Here is a 25,211-nt window from a genome sequence, read left to right on the forward strand (position 1 = left end):
GGCACTTGGGGTGACCCTGGGTGGCTTGGGAGAGGGAAAACTCCCTGGAATCCCTGGAGGCTCTCGGAGGGGGACGCTGGGAATGAAGGAGCTGCCAACACACCCAGGCTGGGTCGGTGCCTTTATTGTGGAGCTGGATCCCGGCGGGATCCCGTGGGAATGCTGGGGAGCGGAGAGGGGGTGGCGGGGGGGGTGTCTGGATTTTGGGAATGCCGTGTGTGCAGGGTGGGAGCACAGCAGGTCAGGCGTTCTCCCAGAAGAAGGTGTTGCAGGCCACGGTCAGGGCGGCCACCAGGACCACGAACTCCTGGAAATCCACCTCCCCGTCACCGTTCTCATCCAGGTCCTGCATGATCTTCTCCACGGCCCCCGTGTCCTTTTGGGTCTGGTGGGGGGGCACAGGGTGAGCACAGGGGGAAAGAGGGGAAGGGGAGACCCCCCAGTGCTGCAACTGGTCCCAGTTACCTCCAGGAAACATCCCAGCTCGCTCTGCAACAGCTCCTTGAGCTCCTTCTTGCTCAGCTTGTACTTGTCCCCCTCCTTCCCAGAGTAGTGGTGGAAGACGTTGATGAGGGTTTCCATGGCCCCTTCCAGCTGTGACGCCATGGATCTGGCTGTGGGAACCCCCCTCCCCGTCATGGGGGGCACCCACCAGCCCCCTTTCAATGACACCCCCCCCAAATGTCACCCACCCCCTGCCCCGTCCCCTTCCCGGCAGCGTTTCCTGGTCCCGCTGGGCAGGGGTCGACACTGAGGATCTGGGGGTCCCCGGGCATCCTGGTGCCCCTCAGGGTAGGGTGGGGGCCTCGCCCGAGGGGAAAAGACCCCATGCACCTGCCCCACTTTCAGTGTGCCCACCCTGTTCCCCCTCCCACTCCTGGCAGCGTCACATTGGTCCCGCTCCCGTCCCTCGTCACTGTGCAGGGATCAACACTGTGGATCTGGGGGTCCCAGGGCATCCTGGGCATTCCCAGGGTTGGGTGGGGGGCTCCGGAGTGCCGGGATGACACTCCCTCCACCTCCCCCCTCACAGGGCAGCCCCCAAACGTCACCCACCCCCTGCCCTGTCCTGGTCCCTCTGCTCACTCTGCGCTGGGCAGGGACTGACACCGCAAATCTGGGGGTCCCACGGCACTCTGGTGCCCCCCAGGGCTGGGTGGGGGGGCTCCTCCGAGGGGGAGGGACCCCATCCACCAGCTCCCCTTCCAATGACACCTCGCTCCCTGCCCTGTCCCCTTCCCGGCAGTGTCACGTTTTTCCCGTCCCTCGGTGCTGGGCAGGGATCAACCCACGGGATGTGGGGGTCCCTGGGCTGGGTGGGGGGCTCCTCTGGGATGGGGGGACCCCTCCCCTGCCCCTCACAGGCCACCTGTGCTCACCTGAGCTCCCCGTGCTGCGAGTGCTCCCAGACGGGCCGCCGGGGACGCTAAATAAGCTCCAAGCCCCCTCCCTCCGGGAGGATCCGATACCGGGGCTGGACAGCCCGGCTGGCACCACCGGCCACCCCCGCGGGGGCTGGGACCTGAGGGCTGGACCCCCGGGATGGCACCACGACGGCACCGGGAAGCACTTCCAGCCCCACTGGAGCTCGTGGGGTTCTGGCGGGAAGGGATGGGGTGGGCACAGTGTCACTTTGAGGGGCTCAGTGCCCTCCTCATGTGTCCCTCACCACCCCCAGGGATGAGTCTGGACCCCCGGAATGGCACTGGGATGGCTCTGGAAAGTACTTCCAGCCCCACCGGAGCTTGTGGGGTTCTGGCGGGAAGGGATGGGGTGGGCACAGCGTCACTTTGGAGGGCTCAGTGCACCCCCCATAGATGAGCCTGGACCCCTGGGATGCTGGGGAAGTGTGGGGCAGGCATTGGGTCGCTGTTAGGGTCAGGCCCATGTCCCTCATGTCTCTGGTGTCCCTGGTGTCCTTTGCGTCACCACGGACCCCTCGTGTCCCGAGCGCCCGGGGTCTGACCCCGCGGGGTCCCCCTGGCATCCCCCATCTGTCAGCGGTGCCGTTGGTGCCAGGACTGTGCCCAGCCCTTGTCCCAGGGCTGGAAAGGGATCCGGTGTCCTGGGCCCTGACATGGGAGCCGGCGGGGCCGGGGGGAGCTGAGGGGGCTATCGGGTGACTCCAGCGCGTCCCCCGGGGCCCCCCGAGCGCTGAAAGGCCTCTTGTCACTCTCAAAAGGCCCCACAATTCCAGCCCGGACGTTGCTCCAGCAACGCCTCGGCCAAGAAACCAGATTCCCGAGCCGGCCCTGGAAATGCTGATAATCCGGGCTCCCGTTACGGCCCCGGATCCGCACAGGCTGGACCCCCACGGCCTGCCCGGCTCTGGTGGCCCCGCGGGAGCTCGGCCTCCAAAATCATCATCCCCCCTCTTGGAGACCCCCCCACAGGGATTGGGACCCCCCACAGGGGCTGGGATCTCCCTCCAAGGATTGAGACCCCTCACAGGGATTGGGATCTCCCTCCAAGGGTTGGGACCCCCCAGAGAGGGGCTGCTGGGAGCTGCTTTTCGCAAGAGCCGGGTGGTGCCAGGCTCTTTATCCCAAATTCCAGCCCTAATTTGGGGCTAATTATATCCTGCTCCCTCCTTTCCATCTCCTGTACTTCCTGTCCCTGGGGTTGGGAAATGCCCAGTCGATCCCCCCTCAGGGACCCCAAAACCACAGTGAGATCATCTGACACCACTGTGTCAGGGAGGGGGGGGACTGGAGGGTTTGGGGTCACATGCAGGGTCCTGGGGGTCCCCTGTCCTGTTCCTGGGGCAGGTGAGGGGGATGTGAAGGGGGTTCCTGGGTGGAGTTGGGGGTCCTGGATGGAAGTGGGGGTCCCAGATGGAAGGAGGCAGTTCTGGATGAAAGTAGGGGTCCCAGATGAAGTGGGAAGTCCTGAATGGAAATGGGGGTCCTGGATGGAAATTGGGTGTCCAAGACAGGGGTGAGGGTCCCAGATGGAAGCGGGGATCTCAGATGGAATTGTGAGTCCCAGATGGAAGTGGGGGTCCCAGTGGAACAGAGGTCCCAAAAGGAAGCTCAGGAGCTGCTTCCCAGCAGGACACAGCTCCCATTTTTGCTGTGGGGCAGGAAGGGGGCCCTGGAGTTTTGGGAGAGGCCAAATCCAGAGCCTGGGAATGGGGGAAACGGGAAGGAACCGGTGGCACTCACTCAGTGTATCCCTGTCCCCTGGATCCGGCTGCTCCTTCCGGGAAAGCCCGGCTCTGGGACTGCCCAGCTGGGGAACAGCTGCCTGTGACGGGGCCAGCAATCCCCCAAAAATAACCTGGCCCTGGTCCCTGCACCAGGCACGGGGACATGGCCAGGCTGTGGGACCAGAGGGCTCCCATGAAGCCCAAACCCTCCTGGAGAGCAGGATTTGGGACCAGCCAGGAGAGCCCCAGCACTGCTGGGGGGGCATCACTGGGGTTTTGGGGGGTCCTGTGGTCGCTGCCGTGAGGGGAGATCATGCCCGGCTGGCACATTCCCAGGACAAGCTCCTTCCAAAGCAGGAGCAGTGAGGCCATGCCAGGAACAGCCTGGAACAGGTTCCAGCTGCTGCGAGTCCCTGAGCTCCCTCCAGCCCAGCTAAACCAGTCGCCCCAGTTACCTGGGCCGGGCCCATCTTGTCTCTCCGTCCCAGCACTGGGACAGGGAAGAGGCTTTTCCATCCCTGGGCTTTGGAATGGCAGGAGCTGCCGCGGCCGCACTGGAGGCACTGGGATGGCACTGGGATGGCACTGGGATGGCACTGGGCACCCGGTTTTGCCCCACGGTCCCCTCCAGTGGAGCTGGGGGGGCCCATGGTGGGCACAGTGGCCGCCCCTGGCTGGGGTCCCCAACCCTGGGAGGTTGTGGACAACCCCAGGACAGGACGTGGAGGTGACACCAACCCCTGGGAGGCACGTGGTCACATATAGGAGTCCTGTGGTCCTATATGGCCCTGGTCCCTATATGGCCCCTGTCCCCATATGGCCCCAGTTCCTATAAGGTCAATGTCCCTATATGGCCCCAGTCCCTATATGGTCCCTGCCCTTATATGGCCCCTATCCCTATACGGTCGTTGTCCCTGTCCCCATATGGCCCATGTCCCCACGTGACCCAGTCCTTATATGGTCTCAGTCACTATACGGCCCCTGTCCCTATACACCCCCAGTCCCTGTATGGTCCCCTCCCAGCTGTGTTGGGGGTCCCCTGGCAGGGTCACCCCTCCCTGCCCACGGGGACAGCCCCAAACTGGGATCCCAGCCTTGACCGGAAGGTGCCTTTTCCCCAGGTCCTGAAGCTCCTGCTGCTCCCTCACCCCAAACCTGGCACCCCAAAATTCCAGGGGTGGCGAGTCACGGGCCCACCTGGCTCCGGGGCCGGTGATTCACCCCAAACCCGGCCCGGTCGGTGCCGCTCCTGACTCATCCCGGCGTTTCCCAATGGCCCATCCCGGGCCCTGACGTGGGGCCGGAGGAAGTGCCGTCCCTGTCCCTGTCCCCCCGTCATCTCGGGACCGGGGCCGGGCCGGATGGGGCTGCAGGAAACCAATTCCTGCCCCGTGAGCTGGTGTGATGGGTGTGGGGTGGGGAACAGGTGCCATCAGAGCCTCCCCATCCCATGGAGAGGTGGAGTGAGTGTGTCAGGGCTCAGCAGAAACCAGGCAGGGGACAGGGGTGTTGTGCCAGGGATGTCCCTGCCCTGGGTTTCCAAAACATCACTGGGTTTCTGGGACCCCAAAACTCCCTGTGCTGTCCTGGGGGGCTGCTCGTCCCACCCTTGCTCTGCGTGGGACAGAGGGATGGGGTGGGTGACAATCAGGGACATTGGGGCCAGGCCTGGGGCTTTGTCTGGGGTCATGCCCAGGGTCCCCATGGGAATGTTGGGGCTGCTCCCTCTCCCAGGTGGAAACGTGCCAGGGCTGCCATGTTATAAATACACACTGATTAGAGGGGAGCGCTCGGGTCCCAACCCCCTAATTAATTTGGATTAATTAATTTTTACAGAGCCCACTATTAATAGGGATGATGTCAGCGGGAGCTGACTCACAACTCTCACTCTGGCTCGGTGGCACTGCTGGATCTGGGCTGGGATGAGCCAGAGCAGGATGGGAACAGGGAATTTGGGCATCATCCGTGCTGGGATGGACTGGGGGTGAGACCTGCCCTGCACCCCTGGGAAGGGGCTCAAAGCTTGGACTGGGTGATCCTCAAAAGTTGGATTTGATGACCTTCAAAAACTGGATTTGATGACCTTCAGAGGTTGGACTCGATGATTTTGGGGATCTTTTCCAGCCTAAATGATTCCGTGAAATTGGGTGATGCTCAAGCCCTGTGGGATCCTCTGTGCCCTCGTGTCCCTCCCCTCAGCCCCTGGTCCCATCCTGCTCCCCTGGACCTTCCCGAGGCCGCCGGGGCCGCGGGAAGTTCAGCCCGGCAGGGCCGAGTTTGGTCCGGTGCCCACGTCGGGAGGGAGCAGAGGAGGAGGAGGAGGAGAACGTCAGGCGGTGTCTGTGCGTCCGTCCGGCCGCACCAGGAAACCCAACACCGCGGAGGGGGGGACAAAGGCTGCGCTGTCCCCTCCTGCGGCGTGGCTATAAAACCTCCCGAAACCTCCCCAACCCCCCCGACACCTCCCGGGGGCCACGACCCGCCCGCAGCTCTCTGACCACAGCGAGGGGTAAGTGGGGAGTCGCTGCTGCAGCGCTGACCCCACCCCGGCCACGGCAGCGCCGCTGGAGACCCCTGACACGCCCCCAGCCCCTTCCCATGCCCCCATCCCGGCCCCACTGTGGCACTGGGGACCCCTGACACACCCTCAGGCCCTTCCCATGTCCCCCCATCCCTTCCCGTGTCCCCCCGTCCCCTTCCCACATTCCCCTGTCCCCTTCCCACGTCCCCCCATCCCTTTTCCATGTCCCCTCATCCCTTCCCACGTCCCCCCATCCCTTTTCCATGTCCCCTCATCCCTTCCCACATCCCCCCATCCCTTTTCCGTGTCCCCTCATCCCTTCCCACGTCCCCCTATCCCTTTTCCATGTCCCTCCATCCCTTCCTACATTCCTCATCCCTTTCCATGTCCCCCATCCCAGCTCCTGTGCCAGGTGGCAGCTGAGTCATCCCTCAGACCTGCTCCCCCTCCCTGTGGTCCCTCCTGAAGCTTTTGGTCCCCTGGGAGCAGCTCCCGGTCCTGGGACCCTCCTCAGCCCTGCAGGTCTGAGACCCCTCAGAGCCGCTGCACCCTGGGCTGGGGGAGGGCAGAGGGTCTCCCTGGGACACCCCTCAGGGTGCAACCCCCTCCTGGCTCCTGTCCCTGCACCCCCAGCGTGTGCGGGGCCATGGCCACGGGCGAACTGACCGAGCTGGAATTGGCCATCGAGAAGATCATCGACATCTTCATCGCCTGCGCGGGCAAGGAGGGCAGGAAGGGCACCCTGAGCACCAGTGAGTTCAAGGAGCTGGTCCAGCTCCATCTGCCCAACCTGATGAAGGTGAGGTGGGGAGCACCCTGAGGGGGTGGCTGGATCCCTGTGGAATCTCCCAGAGCTGTGGGGCTGCTCGGGATCCCCTGGGATTTGCTCTCAGGAGCCCCCCCGTCCCCTCCCCGCTCGCCGGGGGGTGGGATGTGGCTAATCCTGTGTCCCCACACAGGACGTGCCCTCTCTGGAGGAGAAGATGAGCGAGCTGGACGTGAACAACGACGAGGAGCTGAGATTTGGGGAGTTCTGGCGGCTCATCGGGGAGTTGGCCAAGACCATGAGGAGAGAGAAAATGGGGAAGAAGTGATGGGCCCATGGGAGACTCAGCTGACGTGGAGCAAATAAAAGAGGTTTCCCTGAGCCTGAGCAGTGCTGTTGTTCTTAGGGGGGATCCCAGTTTGGATCTCACATCCCCTCCCCTGCCCGTGGCCATGCTGAGGATGGGCCCAGCCCAGGGTGGTGGGTTTGGGGACTCTGTGATGGGTGGGGGTGTTCCCAAATTGTCCCTGTGGTGGTCTGGCTTTTGGGGTGCCACCTCACACCCCACAAACACCTTCCTGCCGCGCTGTGGGGTGGGTGGGAGGCAGAGATGTGGCCGGGACCGGGGTGGGGCTGAGGAGCAGCTCTGGCAGTGATGCCACAGTGGCCACTGTGGCCACGGTGCCACCACCTCCACAGCATCAATGGCCAGCCTCTCTGGGGTCTTGGGTGGCACAAGGGGACACATCCACCTGCACAGCTTGTTCCTGGCTTGGGAATGTCCCCATTCCCAGTGTTCAGCTCCCAAATCCCAGTGGTGCTGGGATATGGTGAAATCCATCAGCACAGCACATCCCTGGCTCGGGAATGTCCCCATCCTGCTGTCCAGCTCCCAAACCCCCCAGCAGGGACACGGTGACACCCCATCACGGGGTGACCCATCCCGTGACCCTCCCGAGCCGGGGGTGCCCGGTGGCCGTTCCCACGCGGCGCTGCCGTGCCGGGCTGGCTGGGGGAGCCCTGGATGTGGCCGGGAAAGGAGGCGTTTCCCGGCCCCACGCTGGCCCCGGGCCAGGCTCCGAAATGAGCACCGGGAGCTCCCACTCACACCTCCCGCGGTATAAAACGCCGGTGCAGCACAGCCCGGCACACCCGCCCAGCCCGCGGAGCAGGTAAGTGGCCCCTCGTGGGCCGGGGGGCTGCGCTCGGGGTCTCCCCCGCGCTCCCACGCTCGGCTCTGCCGCGACTTGCCGGGACGCCGCTGCCGCCGGGACGTGTCCTGGCAGCTCACCTTCCTCCGGGATGAGGAGGAGTCCTGGGAGATCCCTGAGAGCCGAGAGCTGAGCTTGGCTTTCCCCCTCCGACAGCTCCTCCGGATCCCATCGCAGAGGAGAGACCCCCCCGGTGCCACCGAGGACCCCCCGGACGCCGCGAGGAGCAGGATGGGCCAGTGCAACTGCCGCAAGAAGCGCAAGGTCCTCGAGCGGGACCCCCGGCGGGGTGTGGGGTGACCCCACATGTCCCCACCCCGGGGGCACAGCCCTGACTCTGCCCCATCCCGGAGCCAGAGTGTGGTGGAGGAGCTGGGGGCTGTTTTGGGGTTTGGACTCGCTGTCCCAGGCAGGGGGACCTGGTGCTGCGGGTTTGGAGCCGCTCGGGAGCTCAGGGAAGCAGGCAGCCTTTTCCAGCTGCCGGGGATCCACCTTCGGGAGCCTCTGCAAGGATGGAGAGGAGCAGGAAGGCTCCTGTTTTCCTCGGCTTTTAACTGGGAGGTGTCCACCCTGCACTCCTTTGCACCTGTGGAGAATTTAGGGCGCCGGGATGAGGCTCTGGAGGTTGCCAGGTCCTTCCTAATGGGCATTGCCCGATGTGGTTTTGAGGGAAAACCGCAGATTTGAGTGAATCAGCATCGGCTCCCTCCGAACGCAGTGGCTGGAGAGCTGGGCACGGGGGTTGTGCCAGTCTGTGCCCCCCACCCCGCTGGGAACGGGGTCTGCTGGGGTGGGACAGGGGCTCTGGGAGCTGCCAAACCCTGTCTCAGGCGTCGTCCCGGGCACTGACTCATCGTGCCATTGCCACTTGTGCCGAGGAGAGGAAGAACCAGTCAGGACGGCGCGGCCCCCGCGCCGGGGGTGTAGCTGAGACGCCAGGGTGGCTGAGCCTCGGGGGGCCCGGGCAAGGAGGGGGCCAGGAAAGGAGATTTGGGGGGTGACAGGCCCGCAGGGAGGGGTGGCGTGTCAAGGTGGCAGCTGGAGGGGGTCTTGCAGCTGGGTAGGGCCGGTGTGGGGCAGTGGAACATCTGTGTGGAGGGGTGGAACATGTCTGTGGAGAGGTGGAATATCTGTCTGGAGAGGTGGAATATCTGTATGGAGAGGTGGAATATCTGTCTGGAGTGGTCTTGTGCCTGTATGGGGGTCTCAGGTGTGGACAGTGGGCCCTGACATCTCTACAGGGGGTCTCACACCTGTATGAGGGGTCTCACATCTGGACAGTGAGGTCTCACATCTGTATGGGGGGGTCTTACACCCGTGCAGAGAGGTCTGGTGTTGATAAGGAGCTTTATCCCATCACTGGGGACTCCTCAGGGAGTGTCCCACATACTAAGGGCTTGTCCTGTGCACCCTGGGGTGTCCCATCCCTCTGGGGAGGGGTCCCATCCCTCCAGGTCACTGTGCCCCCAGTGCTCACCCCCTGTGCCCCCCCAGGACTGCCAGGAGCTCACGGACGTGGAACGGGCCATCGAGACCGTCATCAGCCAGTTCCACTGCTACGCAGTGAAGGGGCAGAAGGAGTACCTGACCCCCAACGAGATGCAGGACCTGGTGGTGCAGAAGCTGCCCCACCTGGGCAAGGTGAGGGCAGAGCCCTGGGCTGGGCAGGAGGGGCTGGGGGGGGCACAGGACCTCACGGCCCCCTCACCCCGATGTTTTCTCTGCCCCCCCTGCAGTGTGTGGGACCACTGGAAGAGAAGATCGAGTGCATGGGAGACCCCAACGAGGCCAAGCTGGAGTTTGGAGAGTACTGGGACATGATGGGGGACGCAGCCAAGGGCTGCAGGAGGAAGTAGGAGCTGGTGGGGGACGGGAAGGTGCCCGAGGCCTCAGGCTCTGCACCGAGGAGCGCGAGGGGCAGCGGGGCCCGGTGGGATGAGCCTGGGAAAAAACAACGTTGCTCCTGCCAGGGCTCGTCCCCTCCCACCGGGGTGGAGGGATCCCCCTCCTCAGCCGCATCCCTGCCCTCTCCTGGCTCTCCTTCCCGTCAGGAAACCCCCTTCCCATCCCCAGCTCCGTGCCACAGTGGGAGGGAGGTGGCAATGGGGGTTCCTGACCTGGCTCCGGAGCCTTCCTCCGTCCTTTTGCTCCAGCGCTTTCATCCCTGGGGTTGTCCCACCTCCAGCCCTGGAAACTCTCCGGTTGCAGGATCCCCAGCCTTGGAGGAGCATCACAGAGAGAGGGACTCGGCTCCTTTCCCCCCAAAACCCCCTTGGAAGTGTTGGCTCATCCCCCCCAGCCCCGTGCCCTGGCACCCAAGGGCACCTCCGGGGGCATCCCGGGCTCTGCCGTGGCCGTGGGTGGGTGCACGTGGCCAGGGTGTATTCCCTGCTGTCCCCCCGGTGCAGGGACCAGGGTTCTGGGGGCTATCCCGGGATGTGCTGCCCTCCTGGTGCTCCCCATCTCCAGGGATTGTGGCCCCCGGGCTCAGGGCGGGGGCGGGTTGGTCTCAGCTTGTGCCACTTGCAACCATTTTTGTATAAATTAATAAAGGAAAACACTGGAAAAAAAAAAGCCAAACAACCAGGATGGAGTGACCTTGTTTGTCCCTGGTGGGGGAGGGAAAGTGGGGGGAAAAGGGGGAGAGGGGGCTGCAGGGTCGTGGTGCTGAGGGTCATTCTGGATTGGGCAGAGCACGGGGGTGCAAAGGGGGCTGTGGGTGTGCAAGGGACCCCAGAGGTGTGCAAGGATTGCTGTGGGTGTGTGGGACCCCCCAGGTGTGTGGGGACATGGGTGAGTGTGTGACCCCGTGGGTGTGTCAGGACACTGCAGGGGTGCACAGGGCTTCCACATTCCCAGTTCCTGGGGTGGTGGTGCCTGGTGGTCCCAGCTGTGGGGTCATGCTCTGGACAGGCACCCCAAGGGCTTTGGGAATATGATTCCATGCTGGGCTGGAGGGAGCTCGGAGGAGATCCTGAAATTCCAGGCTTGGAAAGAGTTGAGAGCTGTGAGCCAGCAAGATCCCACCTGTGCTGGGAGAACGTGGGATTTGGGGCTAATTACAGCAAATTGGGAAAGAGTAAATGGCACAAAACTGTGGCTCCCTGGGATGGGGCAATTAGTGAATGGGGGATGAAGAAATGGGCTGGAGAACCCGGTTATCCCACCTTCCCTCCGACACCGGGCCGTTCCCACTGAGCTCCACGTCCTGAAGGCGCAGTGGGGACCCCTAAAAGGGGTGTCCCAAAGAGGGACAGGCTGTGGGCACCTCAGCAGCACTTTGGGAGGGAAGAAACCAGAGGTGAGCAAACCAAAACTGATCCAAACCCCAGCGAAAGGCGATAAAAGGTGGCGCTGGGCAGGTCCTGCCGGGCCGGCGGCGGCTCCGGCACCGCGGCTCGGCCACAGGGCCACCCTCTGTCTCCTCTCGGCCTGGGGTGGATTTCACAACGGGAATGACTATTTATTGTTCCTGCCTTGGAAATAAATGCATGGAAATTAAGCAGAAAGGTGTGGCGTGCATTTAATTAGAGACAGGAAATGTGTCAAATGGTCGGGGTGGTGTGGGGGGGAAAGGGGAGCCGGGGCTCCCGGATCCTCTTCCCGGCACCTGTCTGGGAATGTGCCGTGGGAGTGGGGACTTCTGGGTCGCTGAGTTTGTCCCTGGTGTGATAGTGTGCTGTCAGGAGGACAATTCCTGCACCATGAGCCATCCCTGATGAGTATCTGGAAAGTTCTTGGAGCTGGTGGGAGCAGCTCAGTCCATGCCGGGGCAGTCGGTGCCCCTCGGTGAGGACACAGCACCGGGCAACTCACCAAAGACCCCCAAATGCAGGGGTCTGCAAAGGCTCCCTTGGTGCAGAGCTTGTCCAGGAGACACCGAATACCTCCCTTCAGGCCTGGAGTTGGTGGGGACCAGGGGGGACTCCAACCTCACCAATTGGTGGGAAGTGTTTTGTGATGGGCCAGGGTGGTACGTGGCTGCTCCGAGCACACGCACACGCCCTGGATGCCTTGTAAAAATAAGGGCCTGGATGTGGTTGTGACATCTGCCAGCAGAGGAGAGTAATGAAAGCCCATGATTCAGGGGTGAGCTGTTTGCCTGCAGGGTCCGGGAGGGATTCCCACCCTCCCGGGATGTTGCATCAACGAACGACACCGGAGCATCTCGGCCCAGAACAGGTTTTTGCTTCCTCCCAACCGAGATTAGGAAGGAGCCACGGGGAGAGCTGGGATGACACGTTTTTTCCGGGATGGGAGTTCCAGAGGTCCTGGGAGCAGGTGGCTCCTGCCTGTAATAAATCACCTCCTGCTTTGCATCTCGAAATCTGCCCTTCCCGATAATGCCCATATCTGATCTCGGCATCGAATCTGGGAGACACCAGAGGTGCAATTTGCTGGCACAATTAATTATGGATGGGACTTTACAAGCCCAGCTCCCAGCTGGGAAGAGCCTTGTCCATCCCAGTGCATCCAGACATGGCCAAGAGCTGGGCATGGCCCTGCCCAGAGCTGGTGCTTGTGCTCCCAGGGTCCCTAGACCCATGTCAGCCCCTTTCACCCACGAGAACAAGTGGTTTTGGTTCAAAAAAATGATGTTCCCTGCCTTGCCAGGCAGATCCAGAGGTGGTTTGGAGCTGGGGGGGTGGTGGGATGAGCTGTGAGATGGAGGAGCCAGGCTTTTGGCTGATGCACGGCTGGATGGGTTTGCAAACCCTGGGATCAGGCTGGAATTCTGTGCCTGGTAAACCACCACGCCATCCATCCAGCGGGGTCTTTTGGGGTGGTCCCCAAACACCTCCCCAGCCACGAACACACAGAGCAGCCCCTGGGAAGGAGCTGGAGCCTCCGCGGGTCCCAGCTCGCACCAACCCGTCCCGGTGTTGCAATCCCAGAGAGCCCTTTCCCAGGTGAGCCCAGGCCTGGGAACGCCCTGGGAACGTCAGGGAGGGGTGGGAGCCTCTTTAAAAACCTGGCTGGGCCTGCGGGATGGGTGCAAGGTGAGCAGAGAACGGGCGACATCAGCTCCCAGCTGCCAAACCGGCGTCAGGCGGACACAGCAGGACCCCCAGAATGAGCCAGGTGAGGCTCCAGCGGGAATTCCAGTTCCCCCGGGATGGGGAAGCCCCTTTTGGGGTGAATATTTAACCAGGAGCAGACCTGGGATGTGCTGCTGCAGGTTGGGTGCTGGAAATCCCCCGAGTCCTTCGGCAGCTCCGCACGCGGGGCCGGGGTGGAGGGGACTGGGGGGATTTGGGGGATCACCGGGGGGATCTGGGATGGGAGGAGGGTGCTCTGCATCCGTCGGCCTCCCTTGTCTCTGGAGAGCCTGACCTGGGGCTGCCAGTGAGGTCTGGCTTCTGGAAAAGGGGGATTTTCCTGTTGTGGTGCTGGGCAGGGGGACAGGGAGTGCTGGGGTTGTGTCCAGCTGCAGGTCCTGGCTCCGGGCAGATGTGACTGTGTGAGGAGGGAGAGGGAGAGAAGGAGAGGGAAAGAAGGAGAGGGAAGGGAGAAGGAGAGGGGAAAGGAGAGGGAGAAGCGACGGGACTGTGGTGGTGGGAGAGGAGCAGCTGGCGAGTCCCATCCTGCTCACGTGGTGCCCAGCTGTGCCAGTGTCCCCGTGTCCCACCCAGGGGACAGTGTTCCCATGTCCCACTGTGGTGACAGTGTCTCCATGTCCCACTGCAGCGTCAGAGTCCCTTCCCGGTCCCCGTATCCCACCCCAGTGATGTCCCCGTGCCCCACTGTGGTGCCAGTGTCCTTGTGTCCCACCCCACTGCCAGTGCCCCCATGTCCCACCCCACTGCCAGTGCCCCTGTGTCCCACCATGGTACCAGTGTCCCTGTGTCCCCTGCTGTGCCAGTGTCCCTGTGCCCCACCCCGGTCACGGTGTCCCCGTGCCCCCAGCTGGCCCCGGGGCTCTCCATGGTTGCCGGGCCGGTGCCATGAGTCAGCGGCGGAGCAGCCGCCACGATGCCCCGAGGACGGGCTGGGTGCTGGTGGCAGGGGACTGGTGACACCAAATTGGGGTCCTCAGTGGGTGCAGGGGTGGCAGTGCAGGGGTGCTCGTGCCCTGGTGCTGCTGGATCCCCTCTGTTGGTGATGAATGACCTGGGAGGAGCCGGAATCTCTGGTGAGAGGCTCTCGTGGCCCTGCCAGTGCTGGGACAGCTCCAAGGCCAGAGTGCCGAGAGCTGGGGATGGTCCCCAGTCCCGGACTGACAGTGACCCTGGGCCATGGCAGTGTGGCACAGCAGGGGCTCCCACAGGGACAGGGATGGCCTGGAAGGACACTTGGGGACAAGGACAAGCCTGGGGCTGAGCCTCATGTCTCGTGTCACCACCCTGACGTGCCACCGTCCTCGGCCTGGGGCTGAACTGGGGAGGATCAGGGCAAAGGGAGGGGACAGGAGCCAAGGCTGGGGCATGGGGCAGGTCCTGCCTGTTCCCTGGGCTGCAAACACCCTCTGGAGGTGTCCCCAGAGAGGGGGACAGTGCTGGGCCACCCCTTGGGGCTCCACACAGCCCACTCCGTTGGCTTCCTCCAACACCCATGTGGCCACCGGTGCCACGATGGTCAGTGCTGGAACCCAGGGCTGGTGTAAATCCACCTGGAACAACAGGGAGCAACACACTCCAAGTCCTGGCCACTGACCAGGCAGGAAAGAGCCCCGAGCAGACAAGGTGACGCAGTTCCCGTCCCTGCCTTCCTGGGATGTGGCCGCCGGACCCCGTGACAGGGACCATCCTGTCGGGCCCATCCTGTCGGAGCTTCCTGGCTTGGGGCAGCCTCGGGACGGAGGAGAGAGGACGGAGACCCCGGGCAGGGATCAGGCAGGATTGGACCCCCGGGATTTGGGGGGCAGCCTGGGCTGTGCTTGTGGGGGGCTCGGGCGGGCCCAGCCCTGCCCTGCCGGGCTGTTCCTGGAGCCGTGAAGCAAGAGGAGGGTTGGCTGGTAATTCCTGCCCCTGTCCCGCCACAGCTCCCGGCCCCATTCCTGCCTAATGAGCCCTGGGAAGGGCGGCCGGGCCCTGCTCAGCCCCGTGGCCATAATTACCACCCGGCCCACAGGCGCGGGGGCGGCTGCCGGGGGGGCGGGCGGGGTGGGCACGGGGGGCACCCAGGGGTTTTGGGGTGATCCTGGACCATGTGGGGAGATGAGCACCCAGGCACCACCACCTATTTGCCTCCCCATGGATTCCAGGCTTTCCGTGGCTGATTCCAGGCTGAATCCATGGTTGGTTCCAAGTCAAATCCATGGCTGATTCCAGGCTGAATCCATGGCTGGTTCCAGGCTTCCCATGGATTCCAGGCTGAATCCATGGCTGGTTCCAGGCTGAATCCATGGCTGATTCCAGGTTGAATCCATGGTTGGTCCCAGGCTGAGTCCATGCCTGATTCCAGGCTGAATCCATGGCTGGTCCCAGGCTGGTTTCACCTGCTGGGAGGCTCGTGCTGACCCCCCCGCTCAGCTCTAAGCTTTGGGCTGCCATGGGGGGGTCCCTCAGCACTGTCCCTGCCCCCTCAGGCAGCGATGTCGCAGTGCACGGAGCTGGAATGGGCCGTCCAGGTGCTGGTGAACAACTTTGACAAGTACTCGAGCCGCTGCTGCTGCTGCAAGAAGCCGCGGCGCATCAGCAAGAAGGATTTCCGCAAGATGCTGAGCCGGGAGCTCAACCACATGCTGACGGTGAGCGCGGGGCGGGCGGGGCCGGGGGGTCCTGCCCCTGCCGCTCCCAGGGGGTCCCCCTGCCCCGCACCCCGGTGTGAGCGGCTCTGCTCCCCCCCAGGACACCGGGAACCGCCGCGCAGCCGACAAGCTCATCTGCGACCTGGACGAGAACAAGGACGGGCGCATCAGCTTCGACGAGTACTGGACCTTGATAGGCGGCATCGCCAGCCCCATCGCCCAGATCATCCGCCAGCAGGAGCAGAGCATCAAATTCACCAAGTAGCCGCTGCACAGGACCCTCCTGGACCCCCCTGCTTCTCCACGACCCCCCCCGCTTTGTGCCCTCCCCGAGCCCCAGCTCGCCCCGGGCCACCTCGGCTCCCCAGGGCTCTGCCGACCGAGCCGTGCCGGGCTGTGACGGAGGCGGGACGACCCTGTGGGTGGGATTTGGGGACGCGAGGCTCCTCCTCGCCGTGCCTGCCCTGCCCTCCTCCCCTTCCACGAGCCCTGTCGGGCGAGAAGCAAAGGAAGAGGTTTCCCCTCATGTGGGACCCGAGTTCTGCCTGTTCTCAGAGCTCCGCTGGCAGAACCCCCGTCACAGCCGGGACCCCCCTCTCCCCTTGCAGCTCCCCCTCAGAGCGGGGGGTCTTCCTGGGCAAAGGGGGCCTTTCCCCGTGCCCGGGCTGGTGGAGGGAGTGCCCCGGCCGGCGCTCGGGGCTCGGCGCGGCCCCCTCGGGTGACACCCCCGTGGTTATTTATTGCGGCAATAAAATCCGGAGGAGCAGCGGGTGACGCTGAGGCTCTGCCTTCCCTGTGCTCCGAGGGGGCGGGGGGGCCGAGGGAGGGGGTCTGCCCTGTCCCCCACCGCCCGCACAGTCACACCCCGGTGACAACGCCCGTCCCGGTCCCCGCGGGGCTGACGGAGCACCACGAGGTGTCAGCAGACACCGCGCACTCCCAGCGCCCACCACACCCCAACCCAACCCAACCCAACCCTCTGCCTGGGGACAGGGCTGCGGCCGCTGCCACAGCTCTCCTGGGGGACCCCCTCTGTGTCCCCAAGGGGGTCCTCGGCAGCCCGGAATTACAGCCCCATATTCCAGCGGCTCCGCGGCTGCCCCGACCCCGGGGGGGGTCTCGGGGGACCCCCCTTCCCGTCCTGCATCCCGGCACATTGCAGACCCCCCACCCGGGATGGGGACGGGGCAAAGCTGTGCCGAGACCTCCAGGGACCCCCAAAGACCCCCAGGGACCCCCGTGCTCAGCAGGGTTGGGCTCGTCGCGCTCCGCAACGCCCACGGTGCGGGCAGGGAGCCCGAGCCGCTCCGGCTCTTCCGGGGATTTTCCACTGGGAAGGGACTTGGGCGGGGACCTACGAGCGTGGTGGTTGCCCCCCACGAGCCCCACTCGCACGGCAGGGGGGTGACGGCACCGTGAAACCGCGGCCCCCATCCCCTCCCAGCCAACCCCTCGTTGCTCTCGTTCTGCTGCAGGAGCATCTCTGTCCCCTGCCTGTCCCCCTGCCTGTCCCCCTGCCTGTCCCCCTGCCCACGGAGCCCCCTCTGCCCGGCCCCGCAGCTCCGGGGGTCCCCGGAAAACCGGGATTCTCGCCGTGGGAGCGGGGCGGGGCCGCGGCTGAGTCACGGCCGAGGAATCCCCGTGGGGCGAGGGCCGGGCCGTGACTCACCCCGCGGTTTGTGGGGCTGGGCTGGGCCCCGCTCCCGCCGCTCCCACGGAATCCCAGCGATCCAGCCTCGATCCTCGGGGTCCCTCCGGAACGGACCCTCAGCGTGGGGGCAGCCAAACCCCAACACCTCACTTCTAGGTGCAGCAAACGGAAACATTTCAGAATATTCCCCTTTCTTGTGTCCCTTCCCACCCCTGGGAGGGTGGGGGGGGCAGAGAAGGTCTTGCTGCTCCCTAAAACAGGTCCCCCCATGTGTCCAGCTATGGAATCCCAGAGAATCTTGCGTGATCCCTCCTTCTTAAGGGTGGGACACCACACAAACCCCCCTGGCATGGCTGATGCCCCCCTGTGCCCTGGTCCTTGACCTCAGTGACCCTCTGTGCCAAGGACAAGGGGATGAGCTCAGCTTCTGGGTGCTCCTGAAGGACCTGGAGAACGACAAGGACAAGGTGATGGACTGGAAGGGGGATGTGGCTCTCCTAGGGGAGCACAAATCCTGACCCTGTGCCTGGTGCTAAGCAGGTGCTAAAGCTCAGGAACCCACCAGGCAGCACCAAACCCCAGCCCACGGCTCAGATAAATCCATTGTCACCCCCCTGCCCCAAATATTCCCTTGGATTGGGGTCACCAGGAAGGGATCGCTCAGGACCACCCATGCTGGGGGTGTGAGGGACAGTGCAGTGATGGTTTAGGGGGCACATGGGCTGGTGACCCCACCAGCACCCAAATCCCCCCCTCTAATGGGATCACACAGCTCGTTAGGCAAAAATGGGGTGCGGGCGAAACCACCCTGGTGGAGCTGCTGGGAAAGCCCGGGGGGGCACAGGGGCAGTGCCACCCCCACGGGGCTATAAATGCCCGTCCTGCCCTGGCTGCAGCATCCTGTGTGTCCTCAGGGCTGCTGACCAGGTGAGTCTCTGCTCCTCTTCCTCCCCACACCCCAAACCCTCCCGAGGGCCACGGGGGCTGCAGGGGAACGGCCCAGGCAGGGTGGGGGGCACAGACCCTGAGCCCCTGTCCTGCTGTGCCCCCCAGGCTGGCCATGGCGTGTCCCCTGGAGCAGGCACTGGCTGTGATGGTCACCACCTTCCACAAGTACTCGGGGAAGGAGGGGGACAAGTTCAAGCTCAGCAAGGCCGAGCTCAAGGACCTGCTGAACAAGGAGCTGCCCATCTTCGGGAGCGTAAGTGGCCACGAGGGACAGCCCTGGGTGGCCTTTGGAGGTGCCCGGGGCAGGGTGGGAGGTGTCAGAATGATGGATGCAGCCCAGAGAAGCCTCATGCTCCGGGGAGAGCCCTGGGGAGGAGGAGGAGGAAGGATGAGACCAGGAGGAGCTGAGCTGGAGCAGCCTCAGCCCAAAAGGAAATTTGGCTTTTTTTATGCCCCCAGAAATATTTATTTTGGCAAAGGAAATCATGCTCTGATTTCCATTTTATAATCATTTTTTTTAACCCCCAACTTCCCCTTCTTTAAAACCTTGTGGTTTAAATTGGGAAGAGGGAGGAGAAGTTTTTTAGCCCAACTTTTCCACATCCCAGAGGCACATTTGGTGCAGCTGCTCCAGCACTACCCTGTCACAGGTGCAGCTTTCCAGGCCACCTCCTTCCAAAGGCAAAGGGAAAACCCTCCTTCCAGGCAGGGGGAGGGGAGCAGGGCTGGAAGGGCAGGTTGGGGACACCCCAAAACCTCTCATGCCCCACCAGAAACAAATGGATGAGGCGGAATTCAAGCGGCTGGTGAACGACCTGGACCACAACAAGGACAGCGAGGTGGATTTCAAGGAGTACGTGTGTTTCCTGGCCTGCATCACCATGGGCTTCAACGACTTCTTCAAGGACGACCCCAGCAAGCAGCACCGCAGGAAGTGACCCCCCACCCCTGCCCAGAGGGGCTTTCAATAAAAGCTTTCCCCAGTTCTGGGTGTGCTCCAGGGGTTCTGTGCCTGCTGGGTAACGGGCAGAGGGTGATTCATACCTTCCTCCAGCTCCCTGGGATTTTCCATGCTCTGATGCAGCCCCGGAAGGCATTTTCTGGAGGAGTCTGAGCAAAACAGTCTGAGCTGCTTGGATGCCCCCCCTGAGCTGTCCTTGCTGGCTCAGGGAGGGGCTCAGTGCACTTTGGGGCGAAACAGCTGAGGTTCGAGTGCCCACCGTGGGGTTTAGGTGGGCACGAGCTGCCCTGGGCACCTCGTTGGGTTTGGGGAGAGAAACTGGGGTGGAGGAACTGGACAGAGAGACACGAACCCAGAGCGTGTCCCCAGACTCCTCCAGGAGACCCTCAGCCCTCCTGGGGGTGGGCCCGTGCTGGGGGGCTGCACTGGAGGCCAACCCGACCCCCCTAGTTCTCCAGGGAGCCCCGGGGCCACAGACAGGCAGGAATTTCCTGGGATGTGACTGGGAGCCACAGGGTTCCCCTTCCTCCTCCTCCCATCGCTGAGGCAGCTCCAGGCAGGTCTGGGCTGGTTTGCAGAAGGTGCAGCAGCTGCTCTTTGGCTTTTCCACAGGAACCATCCCAGATTTAAAAAGCCCTCACAAAGCCTCTGCACCACTCCATGACAGAGCAGACCCCTGCCAGAGCCTGTTCCCAAGGGCCCAGGTCTTCCCTGAGCCCCTCTAAGTCCTTCCTTGAGCTCTCCAGGTCCTTCCCAAGGCCCCCATGTCCTCGTTGAACCCTACCAGGTCCTTGCTGAGCCCCTCCAGGTCCTTCCAGCACCTGCCCAGCAGCTCCAAACTTTGCTCTGCCCCTTCCCAGAGTCTTTATGAAGAGCCCCAGGAGCTTCTGCCCCTCCCAGGAACTCACACCAGTTTGCACTAATGAGGGGAGGAGGTTCAGGCTGGGGGTTTCTCCTGCCAAAATGTAAAGAAACCCCCGACCTGGGGAGATGTCAGGGGGTGTCTGGGGGGCTTTCACATCCCACTGAGCTTTGGAGCAGCCTGGAGCTTCATCCCCTGCTTTTCTCTCTCTGTTCCCCACAGCAGCAGGTTCCCTCTGAGGGGGCTGGGGGGGCACTCAGGGCCTTTGTCAGCCCTCAGCCCACGTCTGGGGGGTTGGAAACTGCCGGTTCCTGGTGTTCTCCACAGCTCCTGACACGTGCCTGGGCCACGCAGGCACCGAAATAGCGCCGGGTTACACAACGGGGCGTTGTGACACTGCCCTCGGAGCCAGGAAACAAAATCGCTGCCAGGAGAGTCAAAACCAGACAGAAAAACCCTCAGCACAAACCCCCCTCCCCATGGACAGACCCCGCTGGGCTCCAGAATCCCTCGGGATGCTGCCAAAACCCTCGCGTGTGGCCCCACCCGCCCGCGCTGGCACAGGTGGGATGCGGTGCCCGCCGCTCATCCCGTGTGCCCAGGGATTCTCCTGGACCGGGAGGTCCCTGCCCAGCCCTAGGGGCACGTTTTGTTCTTTCTAACCCCAACCAACCCCCGGGAGCAGGAAAACTGGGGGGGAGAGGGGCGGGCAGGGCTGCTCCCGGGCTTTCCTCTCCTCCTTTTCCAGCGGGCGCTGGATCGTTGGTTCCTCCCCGCCCGGGGCCGAGGGAGGTGGCCCAGGCGGGGCTATAAATCCCGTGGCCCGGCTCCGTCTCCTCTCCCGCCCTTCCCGTCCTCCGCTGTTCCCTTTGAGCTCTCGGTGAGTTGTATTTTCCCCGCGATTCCCCATCCAGCTGCTCTCCAGATGTTGCCGGTGGCGCATCCCACAGCGGGGTCCCCTGGCAGAGCTTTTCCCTCGGGGATGAGAGGGAGGTTCCTGCTGGGGGACCCGAGTTCCAAGGCTGGATTTCACCTCCGAGGGCTGGAAAAGCACCTGAGCCCCTCCCCTGCCTGGCCTGGGTGGGAAGGGGCTGTGGTCCCCCCTTTTCCCCTCTGACACGGCCTTTTTGGGGGTTCTCCAGCCTGGCTGGAAGCGGGAGGCTGGAATTAGGGAGGGAACGGTGCATCCCAGTGTGTGCCCAGGAATGGGGCACCGGTCTGGGGGTGGGAGACGCTGTTGCCCCCCAGCATGGGGAGGGGCCCAAACTCTGCTCCCAGCTGTTTGTCTCTCCAGGTCTCCCGGTGTCCCCATGGCAAGTCCCCTGGAGCAGGCGCTGGCCGTGATGGTCACCACCTTCCACAAGTACTCCGGGAAGGAGGGGGACAAGTACAAGCTCAGCAAGGCCGAGCTCAAGGAGATGCTCCTGAAGGAGCTGCCGAGCTTCAGTGTGAGTGGAGGGCAGCAGGTGCCACGTCCAGGGGCAATTCCAGGATTGGGAATGTGGCCCTGGATGCGAACCCCGATTTTAACCCCGTTTTTCCCCCGGGCAGAAACAAACCAGCGAGGCCAGTTTACAGCAGCTCATGAGCAACCTGGACTGCAACAGCGACAGCGAGGTGGACTTCCAGGAGTACGTGACCTTCCTGGCCTGCATGGCCATGATGTGCAACGACTTCTTCCAGGACCTCCCGGACAAGATGCCACGCAGGAAATGAGCGGGGAGCACCTTCCCCGGGCCCTCCCCCTTGTCCTCCTGATGCCATTTCAATAAATAGCGATTTCAACCAAGTCCCTGCTCCCTTTGCCACGGGGGTCTCGTGCCCCAGGGATGGGGTGTTGTGGCCGTGGGCGAGACCCCGATTCCCTCCCGCGGGCGGGTTGCAGGGACGGGGTGAGGAGTGGGAACGAGGGAGGTCCCAGAGTGGATTCTGCTCTGCCTTGGTGTGGACACCGCGTTCCCTGAGCCCTCGGGAACCGCCCGCGAGCCGAGCCCTGGCAGCCGCTCGGGATGAGTCAGCGGCGGGCTCTGAACGCCCCGCAGCCCGAGAGCTGTTCACGGCCGCACAGAGCGAGGCGGGAGGTTTCCCAGGGATTAGCGGCTCCGGGAGCGGCAACAAAGGCTGAACGACTCTTTTTTAGCCGTAACTGCGAAGCTCAGGCAGAGTCAGCGTCTGACCCCCCCCGCGGGGCAGGACCCGCCGCACTGGGCTGTCACGCAGGACCCTCGTCCCTTCCCCTCCCCAGTAAATCCTGAGCGGGGTTTCAGCCGCGTTCCTGCTCGGGGTGGGGTTGTGGAGCCACTTCCCTGTGCACCCAGCCAGCCCTCCTGGGCTGCCACAGGGCACACTCAGCCCAGGGCTATAAACTGTGGGAGCAGCCCCGGCCCCGCTCTGAGCTCGTCCTTCTCATGGTTCTACATCTCCTTTCCTCCCCCTCATCCCCTTTTCCCCCCAGTGAAGAGCTTTGGCCATCTGGGCTTGTGTGCTGGCCTCCAGATGTGCGATTTACCCCTTCCAGATGTGGGTGTCCCCTCCTCCACCCCGCTGGGAGCCTTCATGGGTCACCTCGGGCTGTGCCAGAAGCACTGGAGATGCCACAAAGGCTTTGGTTTGTCCAGCCTGGGCTTTGCCCCCCCCTTGGATGGCCCCGGGGTTGTGTGTGGGGGTGGCCAGGAGCCACCACAAAATGTAGACCTGGGGGGGCTCATCCTGGAGAAAAGGAGGCTCAGGGGGGACCTTCTGGCTCTGGAATTCCCTGACAGGAGGGGGGAGCTGGGGGGGTTCGGGCTCTGCTCCCAGGGAACAAGGGACAGGAGGAGGGAAAACGGCCTCAAGCTGTGCCAGGGGAGGGTCAGGTTGGCCATGAGGAGGAATTTCCCCCTAGAAAGGGTGTTCAGGCCTTGGCAGGGGCTGCCCAGGGAGGTGGGGGAGTGCCCAGCCCTGGAGGTGCCCAGGGAAGGACTGGCTGTGGCACTGAGTGCTCTGGGCTGGGGCCGAGGTGGGGATGGGGCACGTGGGTCCCCTTCCTGGCCCGTTTCCATCAGAAAACCTGTCCCTTTGTTTCCCTCTTTTGCAATTGAGGATTCTTTGGGTGCTGGTTCCGGGATTAAGAGGCTGACAGGGAGATGTTTCACCACCACTGTCCCTCCTGTTCCCCAAAAGCCTCCAGGGCCAGCCAGGGGCTGGATTTGGGATGAGGGGCTCCCCACCAGCCCCCTGAAGTCACGCAGGGTTGGGCAGTGGGAACACCAGGGGGTCTCCCACGTGTGGCAGCATCCCCCCAACACTGAGGGGCACAGCTGGGAGTCGGGAGGGTTTGCCAATGCCCTCAGTTGTCATCGGGCAGCAATTAGAGCTGCTGGGAAGTGCCACCTCCTCAGACCAGCTGGAAGGTTTCCCACACACTGGCATGCCTGGATTTGTACCCAGGATTGACTCCATGGAAACCTATGGACAAGTGATGCAGGGAGAATGCTCTCATGAGTTTGGAGAGATGGACTGGGGGGGATGTGTTGGCCAACACCAGCAGCACGTTGAGAGGGGCCACCAAACCTCCATCCAGACTCAACAACGACGGGGCAAATGCAATGATGAACCTCATCTCCCATTGGGTAAGCCCAGTGTTATCCCACTGGAGACCCTCAGAGGTGTGATCCAGACAAATTTGTCTCCCATCATCTCCACAGACCCCCCAAACTCTGCAGGAATGTCCCAATGCTGCATCATCACTGACCCCCGGTGACAGCTCCTCACAAATGTCAGTTTTAGTGTTTCCTTGTTTTGTCCTGATGAGTTTGGGGCGTCCCCTCCCTCGTTAACAGGGAGAGCAGCCAGTTCCTGGAGCCGAGAAGTCACCACCTGGGCGTGCTGAGCAGCCTTGCACAATTCCCAGGGTTGCTGCCCCGGAGGAGATTTGAGGGTGTCACAAATCGTAGCTCAGGGAGAGTATAAAAGAGGCGTCGTCTCCTCTGCAGCATCACTTGCTCCTGCTCTCTCTGCTCCTCCTGTGCACTGTCTGCAGAGCCCAGAACTCCTCCAAGGTGAGTAGGTTCTTCCAAAGGGTGCCTTTGTGGTGCCAGAAGTGCCATCGGGACGGGCCAGGAGAGAGGCCAGTCCTCCTCCTCCGACCCGCTTTGATGTTTTGCTGTGTGTCCCTTCCCAGCAGGATGAAAACCGACCTGGAGCTGGCCCTGGAGTGTGCTGTGAACGTCTACCACCAGTATGCTGTGCTGAACCGGCCCATCGACGACTACCTGAGCAAGACCGAGTTCTCCAAGCTGCTGAAGGAGACGGCCAAGCCCTTCCTGAACGACACCAAGCCAGTAAGGTCGTGGAATCATGGAAGGGGTGGGTGGGAAGGGACCTCAAAGATCACCCCATTCCACCCCCTGCCATGGGGACACCTCCTGCTAGACCAGGTTGCTCCAACCTGGCCTTGGACACTTCCAGGGATGGAAGAGCCGAGCGTTGTGGGAATGGTGCCCTCCTTGGGGCTGGGGCTTCCCAAAGGGAAGATTTCTGGGGTTCAGTCCTCCCAGCTGAGGGCTGGCAGGGTGAGCCTGAGCCCTGTTCTGTCTGTCCTGCTGCAGCCCAACACGAGCACCGACGACTACATCAACCAGCTCTTCACCAAAGCCGACGGGAACCACGACGGGCGCCTCAAGTTCACCGAGTTCATGACCACGCTCAGCCTGGTGGCCATCAATGCCCATGACAGGTCCCACAAGGGCCCTGGTGGGGACCATGACCACGGGCACGACCACGGGCACGACCACGGGCACGACCACGGCCGCCGTCCCCGGAACTGAAGCGTCTCCCGGGGTGTCTGTGCCCACGGGGCTCTGCTTTCCCAGCACCAGCATCCCTTCCCTGGAACCAAAGCCTTGTCAGCTGCTTCTGCCTGTGGCATTGAAATAAAATCCTTTACTTCGAGCACCAAATGCATCTTGTTACGTGTTCTGGGGGCTCCGGGGGTGGGTGGGATTCCAGATTCTCACCCAACCCATGGCTGGGGGGGTTAAACACAGATTGAGCTGGAGGAGCAACGGGAGGGGAAGGTGGCACAGGGGGATCTTGCTCTGGGCAGAGTGGGGAGTCCCCACCGAGCAAAACAGGCTGTGTGGGCTCCTGAAGGGGGTCAGATCCCAGTGTGCTCCCGCTCTCAGTGGGTGGTTGGTCCCAGCATCCTCTACCTCAGCAGACAGTGAGTGTGTCCTTGGTAGGAGCAGCTGGAGCACTCCCAGCCCTGCTTCTCCCAGTCCTCTTTGGATCAGCTCCAGGACACAATGGGGGGAAGCACCAGAGCATTCCTAGCCCTTCTCCTCCCAGTCCCTTTTTGGATCATCTCCAGGACATGCCAGGGGTGAAGCACAGGAACATCCCTAGCCCTGCTTCTCCCAAATCCCCTTTGGACCAGCTCTAGGATGTGCCAGGGGGGTAACAGAGGTGGGGAA

General features: G+C 63.2%; 7 protein-coding genes across 13 annotated transcripts; 6 read left to right on the forward strand and 1 right to left on the reverse strand.

Annotated features, from left to right (window-relative positions):
• Window positions 1–108: 108 nt before the first annotated feature.
• On the reverse strand, window positions 109–3,271 carry S100A1 (S100 calcium binding protein A1). 2 transcript variants are annotated; one of them, XM_064638622.1, is made up of 4 exons: window positions 3,165–3,236; window positions 1,380–1,598; window positions 466–614; window positions 109–385 (listed from the first exon to the last, which is right to left on the reverse strand). In XM_064638622.1, exons 3-4 carry the CDS (start codon window positions 604–606, stop codon window positions 242–244), a joined length of 285 nt encoding a protein of 94 aa, XP_064494692.1. In that variant the 5' UTR covers window positions 607–614; window positions 1,380–1,598; window positions 3,165–3,236; the 3' UTR covers window positions 109–241. The 2 variants fall into 2 exon arrangements, with proteins under 2 accessions (XP_064494692.1, XP_064494693.1); XM_064638623.1 differs by lacking the exon at window positions 1,380–1,598 and having other exon boundaries at window positions 3,165–3,271.
• A 2,191-nt stretch (window positions 3,272–5,462) lies between these two features.
• On the forward strand, window positions 5,463–6,816 carry S100A13 (S100 calcium binding protein A13). 2 transcript variants are annotated; one of them, XM_064638635.1, is made up of 3 exons: window positions 5,463–5,657; window positions 6,070–6,468; window positions 6,629–6,816. In XM_064638635.1, the coding sequence occupies exons 2-3, from the start codon at window positions 6,316–6,318 to the stop codon at window positions 6,761–6,763; spliced, it is 288 nt and encodes a 95-aa protein (XP_064494705.1). In that variant the 5' UTR covers window positions 5,463–5,657; window positions 6,070–6,315; the 3' UTR covers window positions 6,764–6,816. The 2 variants fall into 2 exon arrangements, with proteins under 2 accessions (XP_064494705.1, XP_064494706.1); XM_064638636.1 differs by having other exon boundaries at window positions 6,303–6,468.
• Window positions 6,817–7,506: 690 nt separating this feature from the next.
• Window positions 7,507–10,220, forward strand: S100A14 (S100 calcium binding protein A14). 2 transcript variants are annotated; one of them, XM_064638633.1, is made up of 4 exons: window positions 7,507–7,607; window positions 7,803–7,910; window positions 9,141–9,287; window positions 9,383–10,220. In XM_064638633.1, the coding sequence occupies exons 2-4, from the start codon at window positions 7,878–7,880 to the stop codon at window positions 9,500–9,502; spliced, it is 300 nt and encodes a 99-aa protein (XP_064494703.1). In that variant the 5' UTR covers window positions 7,507–7,607; window positions 7,803–7,877; the 3' UTR covers window positions 9,503–10,220. The 2 variants fall into 2 exon arrangements, with proteins under 2 accessions (XP_064494703.1, XP_064494704.1); XM_064638634.1 differs by lacking the exon at window positions 7,507–7,607 and having other exon boundaries at window positions 7,745–7,910.
• A 2,384-nt stretch (window positions 10,221–12,604) lies between these two features.
• S100A16 (S100 calcium binding protein A16) lies at window positions 12,605–16,116 on the forward strand. 3 transcript variants are annotated; one of them, XM_064638629.1, is made up of 3 exons: window positions 12,605–12,728; window positions 15,175–15,336; window positions 15,437–16,116. In XM_064638629.1, the coding sequence occupies exons 1-3, from the start codon at window positions 12,720–12,722 to the stop codon at window positions 15,599–15,601; spliced, it is 336 nt and encodes a 111-aa protein (XP_064494699.1). In that variant the 5' UTR covers window positions 12,605–12,719; the 3' UTR covers window positions 15,602–16,116. The 3 variants fall into 3 exon arrangements, with proteins under 3 accessions (XP_064494699.1, XP_064494700.1, XP_064494701.1); XM_064638630.1 differs by lacking the exon at window positions 12,605–12,728 and adding an exon at window positions 14,262–14,601; XM_064638631.1 differs by lacking the exon at window positions 12,605–12,728 and adding an exon at window positions 14,768–15,004 and having other exon boundaries at window positions 15,051–15,336.
• Window positions 16,117–16,980: 864 nt separating this feature from the next.
• On the forward strand, window positions 16,981–18,913 carry LOC135404071 (protein S100-A4-like). The gene is made up of 3 exons (XM_064638632.1): window positions 16,981–17,914; window positions 18,041–18,188; window positions 18,709–18,913. Exons 2-3 carry the CDS (start codon window positions 18,048–18,050, stop codon window positions 18,871–18,873), a joined length of 306 nt encoding a protein of 101 aa, XP_064494702.1. The 5' UTR covers window positions 16,981–17,914; window positions 18,041–18,047; the 3' UTR covers window positions 18,874–18,913.
• Window positions 18,914–20,486: 1,573 nt separating this feature from the next.
• On the forward strand, window positions 20,487–21,547 carry LOC135404075 (protein S100-A4-like). The gene is made up of 3 exons (XM_064638637.1): window positions 20,487–20,638; window positions 21,053–21,206; window positions 21,310–21,547. Exons 2-3 carry the CDS (start codon window positions 21,069–21,071, stop codon window positions 21,472–21,474), a joined length of 303 nt encoding a protein of 100 aa, XP_064494707.1. The 5' UTR covers window positions 20,487–20,638; window positions 21,053–21,068; the 3' UTR covers window positions 21,475–21,547.
• Window positions 21,548–23,701: 2,154 nt separating this feature from the next.
• LOC135403959 (protein S100-A9-like) lies at window positions 23,702–24,688 on the forward strand. 2 transcript variants are annotated; one of them, XM_064638406.1, is made up of 3 exons: window positions 23,702–23,798; window positions 23,921–24,080; window positions 24,348–24,688. In XM_064638406.1, exons 2-3 carry the CDS (start codon window positions 23,925–23,927, stop codon window positions 24,564–24,566), a joined length of 375 nt encoding a protein of 124 aa, XP_064494476.1. In that variant the 5' UTR covers window positions 23,702–23,798; window positions 23,921–23,924; the 3' UTR covers window positions 24,567–24,688. The 2 variants fall into 2 exon arrangements, with proteins under 2 accessions (XP_064494476.1, XP_064494475.1); XM_064638405.1 differs by having other exon boundaries at window positions 23,707–23,798; window positions 23,924–24,080.
• Window positions 24,689–25,211: the final 523 nt, after the last annotated feature.

The sequence above is a fragment of the Pseudopipra pipra genome, chromosome 29, assembly GCF_036250125.1.
Source record: "Pseudopipra pipra isolate bDixPip1 chromosome 29, bDixPip1.hap1, whole genome shotgun sequence".
In the NCBI taxonomy this organism is placed as follows: domain Eukaryota; kingdom Metazoa; phylum Chordata; class Aves; order Passeriformes; family Pipridae; genus Pseudopipra; species Pseudopipra pipra.